General features: G+C 34.4%; 1 protein-coding gene across 3 annotated transcripts in view; it reads left to right on the top strand.

Moving 5' to 3' along the window:
• The window catches only part of BAZ1A (bromodomain adjacent to zinc finger domain, 1A), an 86,738-nt gene that overhangs the window by 42,928 nt on the left and 18,817 nt on the right, over positions 1 to 24,993 (top strand). The window contains exons 6-18 of one of the 3 annotated variants that reach the window (XM_010835287.1): positions 1,990 to 2,077; positions 5,183 to 5,317; positions 5,976 to 6,075; positions 6,822 to 6,988; positions 9,062 to 9,157; positions 9,856 to 9,994; positions 11,282 to 11,428; positions 15,553 to 15,648; positions 15,769 to 15,993; positions 17,148 to 17,313; positions 17,673 to 17,786; positions 20,681 to 20,805; positions 23,934 to 24,530. In XM_010835287.1, coding sequence (XP_010833589.1) covers positions 1,990 to 2,077; positions 5,183 to 5,317; positions 5,976 to 6,075; positions 6,822 to 6,988; positions 9,062 to 9,157; positions 9,856 to 9,994; positions 11,282 to 11,428; positions 15,553 to 15,648; positions 15,769 to 15,993; positions 17,148 to 17,313; positions 17,673 to 17,786; positions 20,681 to 20,805; positions 23,934 to 24,530 — 2,195 coding nt within the window. Of the gene's footprint in view, positions 1 to 1,989; positions 2,078 to 5,182; positions 5,318 to 5,975; positions 6,076 to 6,821; positions 6,989 to 9,061; positions 9,158 to 9,855; positions 9,995 to 11,281; positions 11,429 to 15,552; positions 15,649 to 15,768; positions 15,994 to 17,147; positions 17,314 to 17,672; positions 17,787 to 20,680; positions 20,821 to 23,933; positions 24,531 to 24,993 lie in introns of all 3 variants that reach the window. The other 2 variants (XM_010835286.1, XM_010835285.1) reach the window with 2 other exon arrangements.

Raw genomic sequence — 24,993 nt, 5'->3', positions numbered from 1 at the left:
TAAACTAAACAGAAAATTAACAAGGAAACACAAACTTTAAATGATACAATAGACCAGTTAGACCTAATTGATATCTATAGGACATTTCATCCCAAAACAATGAATTTCAGCTTTTTCTCAAGCGCACACGGAACCTTCTCCAGAATAGATCACATCCTGGGCCATAAATCTAGCCTTGGTAAATTCAATAAAATTGAAATCATTCCAAGCATCTTTTCTGACTACAATGCAGTAAGATTAGATCTCAATTACAGGAGAAAAGCTATTAAAAATTCCAACATATGGAGGCTGAACAACACGCTGCTGAATAACCAACAAATCACAGAAGAAATCAAAAAAGAAATCAAAATTTGCATAGAAACGAATGAAAATGAAAACACAACAACCCAAAACCTGTGGGACACTGTAAAAGCAGTCCTAAGGGGAAAGTTCATAGCAATACAGGCATACGTCAAGAAACAAGAAAAAAGTCAAATAAATAATCTAACTTTACACCTAAAGCAACTGGAAAAGGAAGAAATGAAGAACATCAGAGTTAGTAGAAGGAAAGAAATCTTAAAAATTAGGTCAAAATATGTTTTTTATATAATGTAACCCCCTGTTTAATATTTTTCACTTTTCTATTTAATTTTTGACTTATACTTTGAATATAATTCTGCTAGATCTTGGTTACGGTCTTATTAACTCATTTTCTTCTTAATTGGTGAACCAGAGATTATAAGATGGGAAAGTTATGCTTGATAATAGAAGATTTAATTGACTTGCAGCTCTTTGTTAGCATCAAATGATAATACTATTCCTATAATAAAAGAGATAGTAATATTCCTCTAAGGTAGCCTTACTATGATAGAGTAGCTCTGACAAGGAGGACTTCCTTCAGTAATAGAAAGGTTATATGTGTACTGTCTAGTATGGTGGAAGTGTGGCTAGTTACAGTGCAGAACTGAAGTTTTTATTTTAATTTTATTTATTTAAAAAACATATGGCTAATAGGTGCCATGTAGAGCAATACATTTCTTGAGGACTAGTATATTTAGTTAACAGTCAAAAGAAAATTACTCTCAGCTAGTGTATGGTGCTGGGCTCCTTTTTCAGACCTTTTTTTTCATGTAGTCCTTCCTATAGTTTAGGAAAAAATACATATTTTGAGGAGGGCCACTACTTAAGAACTCCTATATTGTTTGTTTACTCATAGAAATTTTTAACTTAGCTTTTTCTTAAAAGGAGTACATTAAATTCAATTGAAATATTTGCTTTCTTTCGAGAACCTTTCTAGAAATACTTGTTATGTTTATTTTTTTGTCTTCTGTGTGTGGTGATGGTACTATTGTGGTTGCTGTTTTTTAATTGGGGCCTAAGGAAAATGAAAAATAGTGTATTTTTAAAGCTTTAATCATTCTAACTCTTTAATTTTAATCTCATGAATTTGCTGGCTGCCATATGAAGTTTAAATACAAAATATTTTACAATTTGATAAAACCCATGTTCACTTCTGTTCACAATATCCATTTGAATGTTGATTTATGTAGCAGTATGTGATACATGGTAGTCTGTGAATTTTGATTATGTTAAGAATTTTAATGGTAATACTTATAGGGATGATCATCTAATTTTATAAAATTTGGTTTACTCTGTGTAGTATATTTTCTTTGAGGTTTATTTGATTTCTAAGTGGTTCCTAAGCAACAAATGCATATACTGTTTTTGTAATAGACTTTTATGGTAGATCCACTCAAGTAGATCTTATAACATTCTACATAAATACTTCTTTACATATAAATATATATATATTCTCTCCATCTTTTTTGTTTAATGAAGTAGTAACGTAAATACTTCTGTATAAGTTTCTTGTAACTTATAAATACTATTGGAAAATGAAATGTTCTTTTCCTAGGTTTGAAACTAAATTATGGATCGAAAGAGATTATGGAGCTCAGATTGAATTCTTGGATATTAACACTTTCTTCTTTCTCCTCCTTTTCCTTATAGCCGGAGAAAACACCTATTTTCTCGTGATAAACTAAAGCTTTTTCTGAAGCAACACTGTGAACCACAAGATGGAGTCATTAAAATTAAGGTAGTTAGAACAGTGATATTATTTGTTGAAAAGAAGGAAGAAAGATAAAAATGAGTAGTGTTATAAGGTTGTAACATTGCAGAAATGTTACTCCAAAGTTGCTTGAAAATATCTCTCTCTACCTGGAGCCAGTTTTTAGTAATTTTCTTTGTATTCATTGGATTAAATACAGTTTTTATGCAATTGCTAGAAATGCTAGAGGCCTCAGTTACTTCTACTGTTCTCCTTGTATAAAAAGGTCAACCACGATAGATGAGAGTAAATGGAAGACTATGGGGGAAATTCCCTGGCAGTACAGTGGTTAGAACTCTGCATTTCCACTACAGGGAGCTCAGGTTCGATCCCTGGTCAGGGAACTAAGATCCCACAAGCTGCATGGCCAAAAAAAAAAAGGTGAATGGATAGGGCAACTAGAGTTTTCTAATAGTAATGCTGGCTCAGAAAAACAGTTTCAAAGAACAATGCTAAAATAGATCCTACTAGGTAAGAAGATAATATATATAATAAAAAGAATCTCAGAGACCAATACTAAGCAGATAGATTATATTTCATTAATAACTATTTAGAGGGAAAAAATCAAGTTTAGGAACCTCATATTGTACACTCCAGTAAAAAGTTAAATGATAAAACTAAAACTAATTTTTTTAAATGAGAAATACTTATATTGGGAGAGAGACATTAAGTAAAACAATAGAATGGATTAGAGAAATGTATGCATGTATCAAAAGTCAGCTACTGTATGCCTAAGATTTGTGTATTTCATCATATGTATATATTACATCAAAAGAAAAGATATGAAGGAAAAGGGTATTTGGTTTATGTGAAGAGTAGTATTTCACATCTCTAGAGACAAAGATAAATAGAACTGGGACACTTGGTTAACTACTTGGAAAATAGTTGGGTCTACTTGGAAAATAGTTGGCTCTATTTGGAAAATGTTGGGTCTAACTCAAAAAATAAAAAGGACATAAAATAAATCTTAATGTTATTTATGCTCAAGTACTTAGGTGGAGCAATATAAAAGAAATACCAAGGATGAGATTGATTTGACAATATGAACTTATGTAGGATTAAAACTGTCATGAACAGATTTAAAGGGCAAGTACTAGAGGAAAGATACTTTCAGTGAATACATTGAGGAGCTCAAATCAATTATAAAATATGAGAACTCCATTAGAAAAATAGACATGATCAAAATTTATAGTGGATGAAGTATAAAACTTGAAAACATGTAAGGTAAAATCATCTGAAAGAATTTTTAAAGTATTTGTCTTGATAAGAGAACATGATTTATGCATTCTTCTGTCTATAGTATTGAACAGGTAGTCATGTAAAATGATGCTTAAAAAAGTTGATGATTTAGACACTTGTGATAAATGGCTAGAACAGTACCTAACATTTGATAGACAGTCAATGAATATAGCTGCTTATGTGTATCATAAATAGCCAGTTGGCCAGTTCACCTAATTTTATAAGATTTCTTCCACATCAGTGAATAAAAATAGCCCAAATAAGGAAAAAATGATGACAGACATAAGTTTTCACCCAGGAAAATAAAGTCAATAAGTTTGAAAAGTTCAACTTTACTTAATAAATAAATAAAAATTAAGGTTATAGTGAATATTTTTCTCTTAGGAGTATAATGAAAGATGGTTAGTGGCTATTCTAGTATACTTATACACACACACACACACACACCCCCTTAAAACAATCAAGTTTGATACACAGTTAGTAGATATTCTAGTACACACACACACACACCCTTAAAACAACTAAGTTTGATACCCAGTATGGTGAATGTAGACTGTTGTTAGGAATACCTGCAAGAACACAAAGATGTGGGATTCTTTTTTATTGTGTGTGTTGTGTGTGTGAATAAGGATACCTTGGCAGTTAATATAGTAAAGCCTATTTGATCCTTTTTGGGTATGTGTTTCAGAAGAAGCCATCCACTCATACTTAAAGTACTGTTCTCTATAAAGTGAAAGTTGCTGAGTCATGTCTGACTGTTTGCAACCACATGGACTATACAGTCCATGGAATTCTCCAGGCCAGAATATTGGAGTGGATAGCCATTCCCTTCTTCGGGGGATCTTCCCAACCTAGGGAATGGAACCCAGTCTCCCATACTGCATGTGGAATATCACAGGTTATTTAAGTGGGACAGTAGACAGCCATCTTAATGGAATTTAATGTGAAATCTTAATGAATTATTCATTTACTGTGTTAGGTATTAAAAGCTATGTTCTACCAAAAGTAAAAATATTATTATAGTAAATTGAATTCCCAGTAGAAGCAATCCTATTTTATTAATAACTTAAAATTTTATATCATCACATTTTCTGTATTTCTGTAAATAGCATTTTTTTTGGAGAGGAAGAAAGAAGATAATCTTTGCTGTTAGACCAAAACTTATCTTCAGAATTGCTAATCGAAAATAAGAAGTTTAGAGTTGGACATGGATGAAAGTAGAAGGAAAGAAACTCTTGATTTTAGCAGATATCCAGGAACCACACAACTTACAGTAAAAATGAGGTTGACTTCTATGAACTTAAATTTTGAGTTGAAACTTTATAGAAATTTATCAATATTTCTGCTTTTATCCAGACCAGCTTTAAAATTTGATACATAAAGTATTTAAGTTATCATTTCAAACTGAAGGGGGAAGTCTAAATGTTCAGCAGTTAGGCTAAGAAAAATTTATTGATTTAATATAGTGGATTTTTTAATATTTAATATATGGATTATTTATTTACTAGAAAGCCTCATACAAAATTAGTCAAAAGCAAACAAAAAAGATTATTGTATAAGTGAAATTTTGAGATAGTTTTAGAATTCAGGAAACTGTTGAAGCATTCTTGAATATTTTATGGTGAAGGAATCCTTTGAATTGTGGATTTCTTCCTGGTAAAGCTGATTAATTATGTAATTTTTAAAAGGATCAAGAAATAAAATGTATGTTACTACACAATACACATAAAATTCTAATGCTTTTGACCTGGTTTTTAACAGTAATCATATGACATGTTAAAGCTTATATACATATGATTTACTAATGTGTTATTATTATACCCTGTGTCGTCGTCTTTTTTTTTTTTAATGAAGGCATCATCTCTTTCAACATATAAAATAGCAGAACAAGATTTTTCTTACTTCTTCCCTGATGATCCACCCACATTTATCTTCAGTCCAGCTAACAGAAGAAGAGGGAGACCTCCCAAACGAATATCTGTTAGTCAGGTAAATAGAGAATAGATAAAAAGTGCACAGTAGTTCTTAATAAAACTAACCAAAATTAAGAGTAGGGTTTGGCTCGCTTCACCCCTGGACCCTGTAGGAAGGAACACTTTCCTTCACACAAGAACAGGGTGTAGTGTATTTTGACAACTGCTTAGCAGTGAGGCTTGTAGAAGTTTCAGGTGTGAGTTAGACATGAGTCTCATGCCACAGGGGTTTCGTACTGAAATGTAAGCAGTTACTAAAATGTAAAGCATGATAGACTACAAAAATGTCTCTGACATGTGTTTACTCTGCCTCTTTCTTATTTGATGTCTACACCAGCTAGTTTAAGTACCCTGGAATATTTTTGTTTGTTTTTCTAATGCATATTTTTAAGGCTCCTCTTATGTATTATTGGTTGTTTTTTCTGGGAGGTTTTTGTACTAATTTGTAGAACTACAGAATTAACTTATATTCTATATGTTACTATGATTAGAGTTATTAAAAGTTCAATTATATTTTAGAATAAAACCTTAGTATAAAGAAAGTATAATTGATGAGGGCTTTACATTTTTTCATTTTTTAAGTGTAAGGAAAAAGTAGACCAGTTTGTAAAAGTTGTGGTTACAACTTTACTTTCTTGGTTTTTATGTATGTGTTTTGTTTTTATTTTTTTTAGGAGGACAGCGTTGCCAGTAAACAGACTATTGCAGGCTATAGGAACAAAACTACTAAAGAAAGAGACAAACTTTTAAAACAAGAAGAAATGAAATCACTGGGTGAGTTTTAATGTAAAGAATATACCAAAGATTTTGGCAAACAGAAGAGGCTTAATAAATGTCTCCAATTCCTTCACCTTCATTTGTTGTCAGCCCTCTTAATACTTTTTTTGTCTCCAAAAACTGTTTAGTTACAGGAAAGTGTATTTCTCTGTGCCTAGGTAGGGGATGTTTCTAAAATGGCTTATTTCTGGTTTTGTCTTTCTTAAGATTAGTTTTTTCCCTCATATAACTATTAATTTCTTTGATAAATGAGACCTCTGTTTATCTCTTAAAACAACATTTCAAGGTATAACATATCCTCTGTTAAACTGACCTAATGCTAGATTAAGCACAAATTGGCAGTTTCTAGCCATTTTTGTTTGATTCCTACAGCCTTATAAAACATTGTTTCCCAAATGTGACTATATACATGAATCATTTGGGAATCTTACTAAAATGAAGATTCTAAATTAGTAGGCCTGGGTGGGAGAAAAGATTCTGCATTTCCAACAAGGTGGTACCTTGCTGCTGGTCTTAGGGCCACACGCAAGGCTTTCAAAGGCAGGTTTGTGTTTGTCCTATGACAGTAGTTTGTCTTAAACAGAGAGGACTTGCTCTTCCCATTTTAATCACCAGCTGACTCCCTCTGTGAGTGTCTCTTGATCTCATTTAAACCTTAAAATATTTCTGAGGTTCTCTTGTTACATTTAAAAAGTGTGTTATTTTCTGTCTGTGTACAATTCTAAGTCTGATCTTCTCCACAGCTTTTGAAAAGGCTAAATTAAAAAGAGAAAAAGCAGATGCCCTAGAGGCAAAGAAAAAAGAAAAGGAGGATAAAGAAAAAAAGAAGGAAGAATTGAAGAAAATTGTTGAAAAAGAGAGACTGAAGAAGAAAGAAGAAAAAGAGAGGCTTAAAATAGAAAGAGAAAAGGTATATCCAAGTATATTAGTTATACTCTCCACAAATAATAAATAGTATTCAACACTTTATATATTTAAGTTCATGGTTAATTTAAAAATACTTTTATCACTTTCATTTACATTTATAGTTGTGCGTAGAGCACTGATAAATGGTATTGGGATATCTCCATTTTCCTTGGAAAATTTAATGAATGATTTAAGGTTCAACATATATGAGTGACTTTACGTCTCAGAGCCTCTTCCGAAGTATAATTCTAATGTTGCTTTTCTTCATTGTTTAGACTTCCATATTTAGGGAAATAAAACTTTCAGAAGTAAAACTACATTGTTAGAAAAATACAATACAATGTATGAGCAATAAGAATTAGTGTAGTGTTGTTATTTTCCTTGAAGAATAAAGTATCTTTGTTTCAGCAAATCTTTTATTATCATCTTCAGCGGTAGATATTTCTTAGAGAATTCCATAGCTGGTTTCTTCTGAAGTCCATCATTGTCATTGGTTTTCTGGATATTCACAAGCACCCTTGGAGAAGGACATGGCAACCCACTCCAGTATTCTTACCTGGAGAATCCCATGGACAGAGGAGCCTAGTGGTCTACACCCCATAGGGTTGCAAGAGTGGGACACAACTTAGTGACTAAGCCACCACAAGTACCCTAGATGATCATGTTATATATTATGTTCACTTAAATTGCATGTGTTTCTTGAATTATTTCAGATAGGCCGTTGCGTGGAAGTAGGGAGTGTCTGATATGTGTTTACTCCAGAAAGTGTAGAATACAAGAAAAAAAAAAAACAAAAAACTTGTAATCTAAATGGTAATATTTAGAGATAGCATTATTGCTTTGATTAATTTATTTCTAACTTTATTGTGGTGCTTAAAGAATAAGATCCAGCATTTATAATTTTGTATATATATATTTTAACATTATTATAAACATTCTGTCCTGCTACTAAATAAGTAATGTGAAATTTTTAGTGACTGCATGTAGTATTTAATCAAATAGATACAGGTAAGCACTTTACAAATTTTTGCTCATAAACAAGGATACTTTGTTCAAATTTATGAACAAAAGTCTTTCCTGTTTTTGGATTGTGTCTCTGGATTAATTTGTAGAATTGAAGTACTAGGTCAATGAGTAAGAACATGTTAAAACCTTTCTGTGCCTAGTGAACATAGATATTTGTTTGTCAAATGTGTTGTACTTATGTATACTCTTAGCAACAGTGAATGAAAATACCCATCTTATTACACCCTACTAGAATTATTTGGGTGGAGGGAGGGCTTATTTCAGCAGGCCACTCAAAGCACAGTTAAGTTCTGTAACTATCTAGGTGTTTTCTGTTAAACTTGAGAAGTGTACATCTGTTTACTTTCAGTGTTAATAAATCTCAAAGAAAGAATATTAACATGCATTAAACATATATATTATTACATAGTTAACATATTTATTGGAAATAATTATAACAAAGTATTTTGTTTACATTCTGCTTTATCAGAGACTTTGTAGGGTCAGTATTTATCCTGCAGTTTCAAATACCAGAACCAAGAAGAAAAGTTGTCAAAAGACCAACTGAGCAAAAAGTTCACCAATTGTACTCTAATATTGCTTTTACTTACTGTCCCCTCTGTGTGTCTCTAGGCAGTTAATTAGGTTTAAATGAATCTTGAAAACTAATGTATTACAAATATAAGGGGGGGGTAGTTATGTTAGGTACTCTAATAATTTCTTATCTCTTCACTTGAGATCTCATTGATTTAAAGTGGAGAAAGCACTGCTATAGACAAGGTCAGATTGAATTAATATTTATCCATGAGTTGCTATGTGTCAAACATCTTTCATCTTTGTAGCAGTTGTATCAGACAGGCATTGTTTTGATCAGTGGTTTTAACCCTTTTATGTACAGCAGAATCCCCAAAAGAGCTTAGTAAAACATCAGTTGCTGGGTCCCAACCCTAGAGTTCCTAGTTCAAGAGATCTAGGTAGGGTGCAAGTATTTGTGTTTCCTACTAGTTCCGAGGTGATGCTGATGCTGCCTTATAAATATCTTATAAGAATTTTTATTGACCTTTCATTTTAGGAAAGAGAGAAGTTGCGTGAAGAAAAGAAAAAGTATATGGAATACTTAAAACAGTGGAGTAAACCCAGAGAAGATATGGAATGTGATGACCTTAAGGTATAAGCATGTTATATGATGTTTCACACACCTGTGTAACAGAGGAGATAGCCAATTAGGCAAATATGTATATTTAGAGTTCCAGGAGAGCATTGTTAGTATTTTATAACAAGCTTTGATAATGATTCTTATCTTGTGGAAATAGTTGGTCATCTGTGCTATCCTTGGTAGTCCAGTAACCACTGGAGCCAGGCAAACATTTAATGTGGTTACTGGACAAAGATTCTGCCTGTCTCCAGAAATAACCAAAGTATCTATACCAAACTCATTCATCTCATTTTATATGGAACCATTTCTAAGACAATAGATGGTAGATTAATTTTGTTCCATATCCTAAGGAAAATACCACATTAGAGATCATACTGATATGGCTAATGCCTTGGCCTCAGAATCTAGGTTAGGAGTCGCTCGTAACTAGGAAATGTAGTCAGAAGTACAGCTAAACCTAAATTATGCTGTTAGTTGAATGAAAGAAAAAATGATTTAGTAAGTAATTTAGAGACTGTGATTTAGTATAAGGTATAAGGTTGAATTAAAGCCATCGCATCTATAATTTTCAAAGTTCTAAAAGTGATTATAATGAACATCCAGGGTTGAGAAATGTGAAATAGTTCTTAGGTAAAGAATATATCATATCTGTCTTTGTACAATTTCCTGTACTTGGTTCAAATAGTTATATAAATTGTTTAATCTTGCAGGAACTTCCAGAACCAACTCCAGTGAAAACTAGACTACCTCCTGAAATCTTTGGTGATGCTCTGATGGTTTTGGAGTTCCTTAATGCATTTGGGGAGCTTTTTGATCTTCAAGATGAGTTTCCTGAGGGAGTGACCCTAGGCAAGTGCTATTGCTATGTGATAGTTCACCCTAAAATTAGTGGTTTAAAAGAACAAATTATTCTCTCTCAAAGTTCTGTGGAGTCACTGGACCCAGCTATCCAGTCCTCTCTTGGGGTCCTTCATGTGATTACAGTCACAGTGGCTGGGACTGGAGTCACCTCAAGGCTCACCTGGCTCAGTGTTCAAGGTGGCTTCTTCACACACGTGCCTGGTACCTCGGTGTTCCTCCACATGGTGTCCTGCTTCGTCAGAGTAGCCTGCACTTCTTATGTGGCAGCGAGTGCTCCAAGGGGCTGGAAACAGAAGCTATCACTTTTCTTAAAGGCCAGGCCTAGAACTGCCAAGCCTTGCTTCTGCCGTATTCCATTAGTTAGGCCTGCTGGGATTCAAGGGGGTGAAGGAATAGACCTAATTTCTTGAGGGTGGCATGGTATGTAAGTGCAGGGAAGGGAGGGATTGACAGCCATATTTGAAGACAAGTTACTGCCTAACTTTAACTTATGATTGCTTCTCCTCTGCACTTACATACTGTTACCTTGTATATACATCATTCATAAGAGCTAAATTAGTATGAGAAGGGCTTTAGATCCCATTTTAGATTTTTAGCTAACCAATAGAAAAATAATCTTCTTTAGATCCAAATAAAAATTCTAAAAGAATTTTAATGCCACTCTTATTTTATCGACTGCATTCTTCAGGAGGGCTTTCACAGTCCCTTAGTTTTTCTTTATGAGCTAGGTGAGGCATGAATCACTGTGCCTTACAGATCAAGAAGGTCTAAACAACGCTGGTTGAGGTAAGACATTTAGGGTAGGTGAATTAGATGAGAATTATTTATGACCTGAACACAATATTAGGATTACAGCTAATGCTGATGATTACCTCTTATGTGTACTATTTGGTAAACAGTCATGTCCCATATAGCTCTTGAGAACACTGGGACAACAATAACATCTTTGGTGTCATTACTCAAATTAGAGTAAGATTATAATTTTTAATATATGACTAATTTGCATCTCAGGTTTAAATTTAGGTGAAATATTGTATCAACTGAGGCTAATTTGGCTTTCTTTGAATGCAGTGATTTTGGCTTATGATTTTGTTGTAATTACTAAAAATTACTTTGTGATTTTGCCTTAAATAATAATACTTGGCTTTACCTGATGGGCACTCAAGAAAATAGTTACACAGGCTATTGTTGATTAAAATGTTTATTGTTCCAATGGAGTTGTTTTTCCAGTATGTGACCAGAACTTTAAATTCATTTTAAACATTTTATTCACAGAAGTGTTAGAGGAAGCTCTTGTAGGAAATGACAGTGAAGGCCCACTATGTGAATTGCTTTTTTTCTTCCTGACTGCCATCTTCCAGGCGATAGCTGAAGAAGAAGAGGAAGTAGCCAAAGAGCAAATAACTGATGCTGACACCAAAGGTCAGAATTCAATATTATTGCTGGCTGATAGTAGCTTTGTAGTGAAATAAACTTGTGATTAAATTTTAAATTAACTTGGCTTTTACAGTTATAAAACATGGTTGTTCAAGTTACTTGATTTTTGAGTCATATACTAGCAACACATTATCAGTTGTTTTACAGAAGCTTTGTTTTAATATATCCTGTTTCTGATGACCTTAAAAATGCTGCAACCCCCACCCTGCCAACCTATCTTGTTTTTTATTCCTCTGGATTTCTCCTGTGATTTAGGAATCTTACAAATTTCATTGACCAGTATCTGTAATTCCAGGAAATTTACTGAATAGCACTGAGTTTTTGTCCCCATCCGAGAAAATACTTTAGTTGTTGTTATTAATACTTTAAATTAAAAGTATTATTACTGATTTCATTTCATATCTGACAGTTTTTAGATCAGAGTTAAGGAACATTTAATTTTTAAATTTTGCTAGTTTGAACTAGAAATTTTGCTCTTTAATTTCTGTACAGTTAAGTATCTAGAGTCTGTATGGTACATATTAATGTAGGAATAATTCTTGGGGAAATCTTTTTTATTTTCAATACAGAGTAGAGTGTTCACTGTTTTATTTAGGATTTACCTCAATCCGAGGAATTGTTAAGCATTTATATTAACAGGTTGATTTGACTTCCTGAATAAAATTCTCTGTGAATTTTGCCACCTATGAGATCGGACCATTAAATAAACTTTAGTGTATTATGTAGAAATACACGATAAGAAATAGTTTGGAGCCATCTTGATAGCATAATCTTAGTAGGAAAAAAAATGGGACATTCCTCCATTCAGGTAGCGTGGTTGGCCTTAGATACTTTGAGCTTATTTCCTTTATGCCTGGTCGATGGAGCAATAGGATAGTCATGAGGATGTAGTCAGTTCAGTTGTCTTTTGATTTTGCAGTCAAAGTTCAAGCAAAATATATTCTCTTGCTTGAGTGCTAATCACTCTAGCTCCCTTATCAAGGCCATTTTAGCAATGTGGTCTTCATTGTCATCTTAGGTGATTTAGTCAGTTTCATAAAAGGGAAGGGAGAGGGGTATATCCATTTATAAAACATCCAAAGATTTTCTATTGACAAGTACCACCACTAAAGATGGATGATCTAAGATAGACTGTGTAACATATATTCATTCTTTTAACCTTTAGGTTGTCTTAATGACCGATAACATCACAAGGTTATTGACCAAATTCTGACCTTAATACAAGACATAAAGCTTTCTTTAATTCAGGATTTGAATTAGGTGAATTTTGTAGTTTTGGAAGGCTTAATAACAAAAAGTGGGGTCAAAAGGAAATTATATTGGAAAAGCAGCTAATGTAAAGGAAAAACTGTTGATGTTTGTATTGCCATTTTATTTTCCATTCATGATTTGTCATTCCTGTAATTTTTATAGCTCTACTTCTGTACCAACTGTCTATAAAGTCTACCTCGGAATAAGTATTGACCATTAATAATGCTTTGTTTGAAACTATTTAAATGTTATGGAGGGAGAAAAAATTACTTCAAAAATTTCACCCTTCTCTCATTTGCCTATTACCACATTTTAAATGGTGACTTCAGTTTCATTAAGGGCCCCAGACTGTTCCCCCAGGTATTTTTCATGTATTCTCCCATCTCAGTAACAAAAAGGGTTTTCTGTAGTCTTCCTGAAAGCACCTGACATAATCACATGGGATTGAATATTATTTACTTCCTCATTAGCTGGCCTTCCGTAAGGTGTTTCTTGCTCCTTTTAGAAATGGGGAAATTGGGCAGACAATAAAAGCGTGTATTTACCTCAGTGGTGAAACATGAGGTCCAGTGAGGTCATTTACTGAAGATCACATAGAGAGTAAGTGATGGCGTAACGAGAAAGACACCATGTATGTGTTGTTTTATCCTCATACCACCATTATAAGGAAGATGTAATTATTTTTGCCTTTATATGTAAAAGAAGCTTAGTCTTAAGGAGTTTAATTAACTTGCCTAAAGACACGTGGCTAATAAGAAGTGATGGATACAAACTCAGGCACTCTGGACTGGAGCCTCGTAATGATTACATTTTATTACCTTATAATATGGCAAAGAAGTAATTATCTGTCAAGAACATGTAATTTTTTGGCCTCCTTGTTTTTATATTGAATCTTGGAAATTTTGACCAGCAATTTTTTAACTTACATTATAAATATCAGTTCCTCTCTTTAGTCTTACATCATGAACTTAAATGCCTTTCACAAGTATAGAGACAAAAGCATTCTCCTGATATATAATAGTTATGTGTATTGCTGAGATGTTATTGTTTAGTGTTGAAATTATATGTACCTGATTCTAGATTATGATGATGATAAATGTATGTTTCAGGTGGTCATCCCCCACACAGTTAAGCTGTATTCTCCTGGTATGATGTATCCAAGTGACTATCTCAGCAAATAAACCCTAGAATGATATTTATAGTTTCTTGAAAGAGCAATTTGGTAGATAGTTGAGTTGAAGAATATGTATTTTAGCATGTTAAACACAACTAAAAGTAAATTGTCATTTTGTTGGTTGTCCATTTCCTGAGGCCTTTACAGCCTTTGTCCCAGGAAATGATAGCTTACTATAGATAAAATAAGTTGAATTGCTGCAAAGGAAGAGAGCCAGTACACTTACACAGCTTTTTAACTAGGACTTGTTAATTTTAGAGTGCCTATATTAATTTTAAGTTTGTTTGGCTTTGTATGTAAAATGAAAATTGAAAAAAGTTTTACATCTAGTATTTCCCTGGTGAGGAACATTATAAATGTCTGTCATTTCGACTAAATTCATGGCCTTGTAGGAATAACTTATGTATATATGTAACATTTAGTTAGGTAACTTCTCCTGTGTGGTACTGTTTATGCTTCAAATGCCGTGGAATTGTCAGTAACTGTAATCTGACATAATCCCAAAGGGCCTTTTTCCTTTAGTAAAGGACAGCAGTTCTTTTCTCTAAGGTTCATTTTTTCAGCTTGTGAACTTTGAGGAGGGAAAGTAGAAAGAGAAGGAACCACAGAACCAGGTTAGCTCAGTGATTTCCCAGCTCTAATCCATGGAAGCCTACAAATTGTACAGGGATTCCTCCCTGCTAGTGTAGGAGAGTTGAAAAGATGAATGGGCAGGATTATCATCTCCATTCACTTTATATGGTGCTTCCAAGAAATACTTGAGGAATTTGAAAACTGCTGATCTTGACTTAGCGCTGTAAAAAAAATGAAGCCAATTAAGTGCCTGATCTAGAGGCTACGTAAGTAGAAACTAGGGATGGACAGAGCTAAGAGTAGAATTTACATTATCTGAGACTTAGTCTGAAGCTGTGTCTACTGTGGTAGAGCAGAAGGGCTTTTTATCAGCTTAAAAGTTTTTTCATTGGTGACATTTTATTATCTATGTAAGGAATAATTGTATATCCTAATGGTTTAAATATATTTGTGTCAGTAGACTTGCTCTTTGGTCCTATTTGTAGCTTAAGCACTGTTTTCAAAGCTGAAGCAGTTTACTTAGAAAGTACAGGGATATCTTCCTATTGTTTCATGGATCAGAGAGTTTGCAAAATAAAAACAGGCAATTTAAATGAAGAGATAAATCTGTGGTTAAGTGACAGTAGTATTGTCTTTAAGTTCTTCTAGCTCTTTTCCTGCGTTGGTTTTGTGATGATTACAACTTATACTTTGTTATGATTCAGTATTTGTAATTGAATATTTATGAAAGATTTGGATATCTTCAAATAGATTCTGATTTTCAAAGTAGAGTTTTTTTAAAGTTATATTGAGCAAGGAAATTTGTCTTTCATTTTAAAGTGTATTTTACCATATTTTTGGAATGTGTATGTGTATCTTGTTGGTAACTTGGAAATTGTCTTCTCTATGTTAAGTAAGGGGAAAATTAGTGTGTAGTACATGTCTTAGGATTTATAGTTTTAGGTGGAGCCTAGGCAGAATGTGAATGATGCTTGTGGTACCTAGTGTCAGTTCTTTTGAGGTTCCTGAATGTTAAGCTGTTTGCTGTTTCTTTCATCATTTTAAAAAGGGCATTATTCCCAAATATTCAAGCTTTGATTTGCACTAGAATAAAGTATTTATTTCCTTAAAGATCTAACAGAGGCTTTGGATGAAGATACAGACCCCACAAAATCTGCACTGTCTGCAGTTGCATCTTTGGCAGCTGCATGGCCGCAGTTGCATCAGGGTATGTGTGGGTTTTTGTTTTTTTTTTTATTGCCTTTTTATTTTTATAAAGGTATATTTTACATTACTGAAGATTTATTGTTTACATTCTAAATGACTGTTTCGTTTTTAATGACTATAGGCTGCAGTTTGAAAAGCTTGGATCTCGATAGCTGCACTCTTTCTGAAATCCTCAGACTACACATCTTAGCTTCGGGTGCTGATGTAACATCAGCAAATGCGAAGTACAGGTATCAGAAACGAGGAGGGTTTGATGCTACAGATGATGCTTGCATGGAGCTTCGTTTGAGCAACCCCAGCCTGGTGAAGAAACTGTCAAGCACTTCAGTGTATGATTTGACACCAGGTAAACTTTGCAAGTTAGAATTTGTATAACCTTCCTACTTATGCCCAGAATACTTGGTAGCCGACGAGAAAATTTTAGATGACATTTAGTTTTAAAAGAGAAAGGAAGAAAACAGTCTTTTTAAAAAAAATTATCAGAATACAAATAGTGACCTAAATTAACTACAGTTGTTATTCATATTAACTTTTAATTATTTATGATTTTCTTGTCTTTTTTCTCTTTGGATTTTCTATTAATTTAAAAATGTGTGGTTAGTTTACTACATCTAGCAAGTCTAGAAAGATAAGTGGGAATTAGCTAGCTTTAATTTTTATTTATTAATATATCAGAAATGTAAGCTGTAGCTGCAGAATCCTAACATTCAGTTGAGTAAATGTTTGAGCAGTGAGGCACAATATGTAAAATTAAGAGTTTTTTTTACTTCCTTTTATAGATAAAAGTAAAAATTGAAATGTACAATATATAGTATTGAATTTATTATGCTTATTTAAGGAAACATAAGAAAACCTAATTCCTAAGAGTCATGTAGTTTAAAAAATTTTTATTGTGGTATAGTTGAGCTAACATTCATATAATTTTTAAAATTTATGGTAGTGTTTTTGTGCAGTCTTTTCTGAGTAGCAATTTGCCTATTGTCATTTGTGTGTGTGTGTGTGTGTGTGTGTGTGCATGTGCATGTATGCATGCTCAAGCACTTAGTCATGTCTCTTTGCAACCCTGTAGACTGTAGCCTGCCAAGCTCCCTCTGTCCAGGGGATTCTCCAGGCAAGAATACTAGAGTGGGTTGCCATTTCTTACAGGGATCATCCCGTACCAAGGATCAAACCCACATCTTGCGTCTCATGTGGTTATAACTTAGTTTTGATTTGAACTTCATACATAAGCTACATAAGCCTAAAATTAAAACTTAAAAGTTAATTCTTTGCAATTAGAAAGTTTTTCATGTCTGTTTAGTAGTTATTAGTATTTGAAATGCGTTGTATATCACATAACTGTTAATTGGATTCAAAGTTGCTTTTTTCCATAAATGCCACTAGCTTAGTTGATCTTAAGAGACTCTTCCCTAGTCTTTATTAAATATTTTCACATTGAGCCACAAATTAAATTTTTTCTTGTCATTGATAATCCAGAAGTTATTTACCAATTTTTGGCAGGAGAAAAGATGAAGATACTTCATGCTCTCTGTGGGAAACTACTGACCCTAGTTTCTACTAGGGATTTCATTGAAGATTATGTTGACATATTAAGACAAGCAAAACAGGAGTTCCGGGAGTTAAAAGCAGAACAACATCGAAAAGAGAGGGAAGAAGCAGCTGCTAGGTGAGAGATAATTATAGTCTATTGTGCTAATGAAAGCTGTTTATTTCTTTGCCTCTAAAAACATGTTGGGGGCTTTCTTGGCAGTCCAGTGGTTAAGACTCCACACTCCCAATGCAGGGGACATGGGTTCAATCCCTGGTCAGGGAACTAAAATCCCATACATGCTGTACAGCACAGCAAAAAATATATATATATATAATAAAATAAAATTTATTAAAAAAATAAAACCATGTTGGGCTGTTATGAATAGATTACTTTGTAGTTTGTGATAACATTTGGAGCATTTTCTGTAATTGGGTGGTTAAAGATAAAAAGTTAAAAGTATCATATGGACTATAATATTTTATTTTAACTTTCAGAATTCGTAAAAGGAAAGAAGAAAAACTTAAGGAGCAAGAACAAAAAATGAAGGAGAAACAAGAAAAACTAAAGGAAGATGAGCAAAGAAATTCAATCGCAGATATATGTGTTGGGTATGGTTTGAATTACACTGCTTATCTGGATGACAAAGAATAAAAATCAGCACCTTAAACTCTAAAATGCTTTCCAAATTTTTAGAAAACTAATTTTCTGTAGTTTTGTAATAGTGTCAGCAAGCCTATGAAATTTACATACAGAGAGTCCTCAGATATACATGTGTTGGTTTTTGTTTTTGTGTTTTAAAAAAAAAGCACTTTGAGGGAATCTAAAACTGCTAGCATTACTCATTCTAGCATTACTAATAGTATCTCTCCCTTCCACCACCATCATCACAGTTGTACTCTGTGTTTCACAGAGTTCCTTCAAGCTTTTTAAGGAAGAGATTGGAGCTTTTGGTAGAAGGTGGAGGGAGAAGATGTCAACACCTTAAATAATTCAGTGACTGCCTAAAGTATTTTATTACATATTGACATATTAGGGATGAAGATTGGCTGTGAAGACAAGTGGGAACTTTTCCTATATTGTAGATGGCAAATCATATTCAAAATTAGCAGAAATAATCATTATAAAATAAAATCTGAAAAAGAAATTCTAAAAACCTCAGTATTCCAAATTCAGTGTATTGACTTTTGATTATACTTACATATAAAAATACCTGTTACATTCATAGGTCACAAACTTGGAACAGTTGTATTTTATATCGCCATCAGTAATACTTTAAAGAATTTATTTGGATACCTTGAGAAAGTTAATAATAGATATGACACCTAAACTACAAGCAACCAAATAAAAAATAGACTTCACCAAAATTGAAAACTTCTGTGCTTCAAAGAACACTGTTGAGAAAGTTAAAAAAACAACCCAGAGAAGAGAAAAAAATTTTTATAAATCATATATCTGATGATGGTCTGACATCCAGAATGTATAAAGAACTCACACAACTCAATAGTAAAAAGACAACTCAGTTTTTAAAATGGGCAAAGGATTTTAACAGGCATTTCTTCAAAGAAGATCTATATGAAGCACATAAAAGGTGCTCAACATCGTTAGTCATTAAGGAAATGCATATCAAAACCACGATGAGATATACTTCACACTTACTAAGATGGCGGTATTTCAGTTGAGGGATGGTAACATATGTTGGTGAGAATAAAGAAATTAGAACACTCATACATTGCTCACAGGGATGTGTAAAACAGTGTGGCTGCTTTGGATAAGTTTGACAGTTCATCAAACAGTCTAAACCATGTGTTACCATGTAGCCAGCAATTCCACTCCTAGGTATGTACCCAAGAAAATTAAGAGCATACATTCACCCAAAAATGTATACATGAAAGTTCATAGCAGCATTCTTCTTTGTAACCAAAAAATAGTCCAACCCAAATGTTCATCAGTCTGTCAGTTGATGGATAAACAAAATGATATACTGCTTCTGTGGTATATCCTTATAGCAGAATGTTATTCAGAAATAAGAAGGAATGAAATTCTGATACATGCTACAACATGGGTGAACTTTGGAAACATGCTAGGTGAAAGAAGCTAATCAAAGAAGACCGTGTGATTATTCTATTTATAGGAAAAGTCCAGAATAGGCAAGTCCAGAGCAGAAAGTAGAATCAGTGGTTACCATGGGCACTGGGGAAAAGGAATTGAAAATAGTATCCAGCTTTTCTTCTGAGATGATGAATTAGATAGAGGCAGTAATTGTACAGCCTTGTTAATATTACTAAAAACCACTGAGTTTTACACTTTAAAATGGTGATTTTTATGGTATGTGAACGCTGTCTCAAATTTTTTTTTACACTTTATAAATATTTTTCCAATTATGTCAGTTATACCAAAAATACTGTATTCATTTAAGGTATATAAAATAATGATTTGATAAATGTATATATTGTTAAATGATTACTATAATTTAGTTAATATTCATTGCCTCATGTAGTTGCAATTATTTTTTCCGTGTGATATCTTCAGTTTTTTAAAAAAAGAAATTAGGCATGTAATAGATCCCGCCACTTCATATGTTTGTACTCATCTAACCTCACTCATTTATGTTATCCCTCTGGCTCCTGAATACATTGAGTTTGCAAAACTCTTTGAATGTAGAACATAAGTGGTGGAATTCAAATTCCATGCAACTTTAATTTTGATTTGGACAATACAGTGATTTGGACAATACAGTGATAAAACATCCATATTGTTCCTACTTACTGTATCTGAATTTGTCTACTTCTCCCCCCTACTGTTTGTCTACTTATCTCCTTTTATACTCTGAGCCACCATTACCTCCCAGCCAGCTACCTGGATTAATTACAGTGGCCTCTTTACTAATCTCCCCTCATCTGCTTTCTATCTCAGATGATTTTCCACATAACAGCAAGAGTACCTTCTAATCATGTCATTTCCCTTTTCTAAACTCTTCCACTTTTTCCCTGTAGCTTCTCCCCATCCACCCCCATTGCTCTTTGAATAATGCCCTAAAAGGCCCAGTATGATCTTGCCCTGATTTTTCTCATTTGTATCTTAAATTGCTTCTTTTTTGTTTATATTCTTGTCAAAATTACAAGCTCCTTCCTTTTCCCTTGAGCTCAGTGCATTTGCAGGTTATTCCTTCTTCTAGAAACAAAGATTTTTTCTTACCTGCCATCTCACCCCTCCCAGCCTCCTTAGTCTTGCAGTTTAAACGTCACTTCTTATAAGCGAGCGTTACTTGATCCCTGAGATTAGGGATCAAGTTCTCCTCAAAATGCTTTCATAGCATTTTGAACTCCTCCTTTTTTAGTATTTATTACATATTTTAATTGTACAATGATTTATATAGTTATCTGCAAGACTATAAACTCTGTATTATCTTGTTCACTACTTCTCGAAGGATAAACCCTGGCACTTCATAGGCAGGCAATAAATATTTCATGAATGGAATTATAAATATTTTTTTCTTCTTAAGGGAGGAAGAAAGGGAAGATTTTGATACTAGCACTGAGAGCAAAGAAATAGAGCAAAAGGAACAAGATCAAGATACAGTTTCTGAAGATGAAGATGACCCGGGACCACATAAAAGAGGCAGAAGGGGTAATACAGAATTTCGTAAGGGCATGCTTGCTTGCTTTTAATTGATAAGGCATTTTATTAATTCACTATTCTGAAATATATATTAGGTTACTTCCATTTGTGATTCCAAGGTGTGTTGTTGATTTTTTGTATTTGCTACTTTATGTTGACCAAGTAGAAATTTTTATTCTGTAATGTACCAATTCAACATTGAATGCCTCTTAGATGCTAGAGATACAAAGATCAGTAATGCTTGTAACTGGTGTCATATTACTGAGAATGGAAATCTATGCTGCCTTAAAGTAATCTCATAAGTTGCTGGATCAAAGGAAATGCATTTTTTGAAGCTTGTGATACAAGTTACTTCTGAGGATCTCTAACCATTTTCATTTGATAACTATTAAAGGAGATACTTAAGTTTATTCTGTGCCTCTAATTTGGACAGTATCTCCTTTTTTACATTATTTTTAAAGTGGTTATTGTAAGTGGACAGAAAAATCTCTTATACAATATCATGGAGGCTGTATTCTCTGACTGCAATGCAATTGATTTGGAAATCCAAAACAAATCTTATGCCATTAGAATTTAGAACATATTTCTAAGTAATTAGAGTTTCAAAGGAGAAGCCCTAATAGAAATTTTAAAATATTTAAAACTAATTAATACTGCATATTGATGGATACAATCCATACGAGTCCATACTTGTTGGATACAGTCCCTCTACTTAAAGGAAAATTTATAGCTTTAATACATATTAGGAAAGTAGAAAGGCAAATTACACTAGGCATTCATTTAAGAAGTTAGAGGTACAAACTAGAATAATCTCCCGAAATATAAGGAGACAATAAACGTGAGTGAAATTAATAGAAAATAAAACTGTAATAGAGAAAAACAACAAAGCCAAGAGCTTGTTCTTTGAAAAAGACATAAACTAGACAAACCTTTGTTGAATTGACTTTCGGGGGGGTGAGGGGTCACAATAAACAAAGTTAGGACTAAAAATTGAAGCAGTATAACTAGATAGAGTAGAAATTTAAAGATAAGGGGATAACATAACAATTTAATAGCAGTAAATTTGAAAATAGAGGGCAGAAAGCTAAATCCTAGAAAAAATGCAAATTATAGAAATGAATTAATACAAAGATTAAAAATATGAATGGTCCTAAACTGTTAAAGATCTTGAATTAGTATTAAAAACCTTCCTATAAAGAAAACATCACTCCTAGGCGACTTTATGGTGAATTCTGCCAAATTTCAAAGAAGCAGATAATTCCAATCTTACACAAACCCTTTCAGGCAAAAGAAAGAGAAGAAACACCCCCCATCCGTTTAAACAATTTGACAATGAATGAAACAGGAGAGAAGTCTAATGCTTCAACATAGCATACAAGGCCAGCCAGGAGGAGTCTAGGCTCCTTCTGTCTTGTTGGTACTGTCATCCTTGAGCATTTGCTGCCATCCTCATGTTCCAAAATGATTTATCACCCTGTCTCCATTCTGTCTAGGGAAAGGGGAAAAAGAGGCATAACCCAGAGGTTACAGACAGTGCTTCTGCTTCCATCTCTTTGACCAGTAGTTTCTAATGTAGCCATATTTACTGGGGAAAGAAGGTCTGGGAAACGTTGTCCTTCTCTTGGATTGCTGCTGCTGCTGCTGCGAAGTCCTTTCAGTCGTGTCTGACTCTGTGCGACCCCATAGATGGCTGCCCACCAGGCTTCCCCATCCCTGGGATTCTCCAGGCAAGAACACTGGAGTGGGTTGCCATTTCCTTCTCCAATGCAGGAAAGGGAAAAGTGAAAGTGAAGTTGCTCAGTCATGTCCGACTCTTAGCGACCCCATGGACTGCAGCCCACCAGGCTCCTCCGTCCATGGGGTTTTCCAGGCAAAAGTGCTGGAGTGGGGTGCCATTGCCTTCTCCGATTGGATTGCTAGGTGCCTGCTAATAATTAAGGCTTCTGTTACCTTAAAGCAGTGGTTGTTAAAGTACAGCCCATTGGCCAAATCCACCCTGCCCCCTGTTTTAATATCACCCATGAGCCTGAAAGGGTTTTTACATTTTTAAATAGTTGGGAAAAAAATTAAAAAGAGTGATACTTCGTGACATGTGAAAATCACATGAAATTCAGACTCAGTGACCTTAAGTAAAGTTTTGTTGCGTATAGCCATGCTCGTTCATTTGCATATTGTCTGTGACTGTTTTCATCCTACAGTGGCAGAGTTGGGTAGCTGGGATGGAAACCGTATGACCCAAGCAGCCTAAAATATTGACTAGCTAGCCCTTCATAGGGGAGAAGGCAATGGCACCCCACTCCAGTACTCTTCCCTGGAAAATCCCATGGACGGAGGAGCCTGGTAGGCTGCAGTCCATGGGGTCGCGAAGAGTTGGACACAACTGAGTGACTTCCCTTGCACTTTTCACTTTCATGCATTGGAGAAGGAAATGGCAACCCACTCCAGTGTTCTTTCCTGGAGAATCCCAGGGACAGGGTAGCCTGCTGGGCTGCGTCTATGGGGTCGCACAGAGTCGGACACGACTGAAGCAACTTAGCAGTAACAGTAGCCCTTCATAGAAGTGGTTTGCTAACTTCTGCCTTAGAAGAAGGACTGAATGTATCTTGCAAAATAACTAACAGACTCTGGCACACTCTCCAGTATGGAGATAGAAGGTTTTTGTGTATCTCTTTATATATAAGTGTGCCAATTTCTTATTAACATAGTTTATTAGGCTATTCATGTTGCCATAACAAAATGTTACAGACTGTGGCTTAAACAACAAAAATTTTTATCACAGTTCTGGAGACTGGAGGTACAAGATCAGGGTGCCAGCAGGGTTAATTTCTGGTGAGGCCTTTCTCAGCTGGTAATAGCACCTTCTCACTGCATCCTCATATGACCTTTCTCACTCACAAGTGGAGAGAAAGAGTGCCCTGATCTCCCTTCCTCTTGCTTAAAGACACCAGTCTGACCTTAATTACCTCCTTAAAGGCCCTGTCTCCAAATTCAGTCACCTTGGGGTTTAAGACTTCAACCTACAAATTGAGGGTATGTGGGAGTGGCACATAGTTTACTCCATAATGTATAGTAACTTGGGGTAGCTTGTCATGTTTTTCTAGTGAAAAATTAAAATATGATGGTGGTTTCAATTACAGGAAAAAGGGGACAAAATGGATTTAAAGAATTTACAAGGCAAGAAGAGGTCAACTGCGTAACAAGAGAGCCTCTTACTGCTGAGGAGGAAGAAGCTTTAAAACAGGAACACCAACGAAAAGAGAAAGAGCTCTTAGAAAAAATCCAAAGTGCCATAGCATGTACCAATATCTTTCCCTTGGGCCGTGACCGCATGTACAGACGGTACTGGATTTTCCCTTCTATTCCTGGATTGTTTATTGAAGAGGATTATTCTGGTCTCACTGAAGACATGCTGTTGCCTAGACCTTCATCATTTCAGGGTAATGTACAGTCTCAAGCGCCTCAGGTATCCACTAAAACTGGAGATTCATTGATGTCTGAATCTACCTCCAGCATTGACCACGGTCCGTATGATGATACTGTGCAGCTGCCAAAACCGGTGCATAAGCCAAATCGGTGGTGCTTTTACAGTTCCTGTGAACAGCTGGATCAGCTGATTGAAGCCCTTAACTCTAGAGGACATAGAGAAAGTGCCTTAAAAGAAACTTTGTTGCAAGAGAAAAGCAGAATATGTGCACAGCTATCCCGATTTTCTGAAGAGAAATTTCATTTTTCAGGTAAATTTTCAATGACACCTATTTCCTTTATTTTTCTTTTCCTGTAATCTCTGGCTCAGGAGTAAACATTTTTCAAACTTATCAAGAGCTGTATTTAAAACACTTTCTCTTTCATCTGGACAATGCTCTCAGTTCTTGAGTTAGAGAAATTTGCCAGTTAGAGAAATAAAGTTTTCTAGATTCTCCTGGGTTCCACTTGGATTATGAGAAGCACATCTTAACAATATGAGAAGTTACATACTCTTTCTGAGCTCATTGTTTGGATTGTTTGATCAGTAGATCGAATAGTTGTGGCACTAGGGTTACCATCGAGTTTTGAGATCTAATAGTAAGTGAGGTCACTCACTGAATGTATTAGCTGAGGGTCCAGGGACAGGTTCTATTAGTGATCACACCTTAGGAGATGGGCAGCAAGGACAGTTCAGGTAGCAGTATTTCCTATTTGATGGCTGGTCTGTTGACG

Source organism: Bison bison, unplaced genomic scaffold (assembly GCF_000754665.1).
Source record: "Bison bison bison isolate TAMUID 2011002044 unplaced genomic scaffold, Bison_UMD1.0 scf7180017864041, whole genome shotgun sequence".
In the NCBI taxonomy this organism is placed as follows: Eukaryota; Metazoa; Chordata; class Mammalia; order Artiodactyla; family Bovidae; genus Bison; species Bison bison.
The sequence above is the reverse complement of the archived record's forward strand: the minus strand, read 5'-3'. Positions and strand labels throughout refer to the sequence as shown.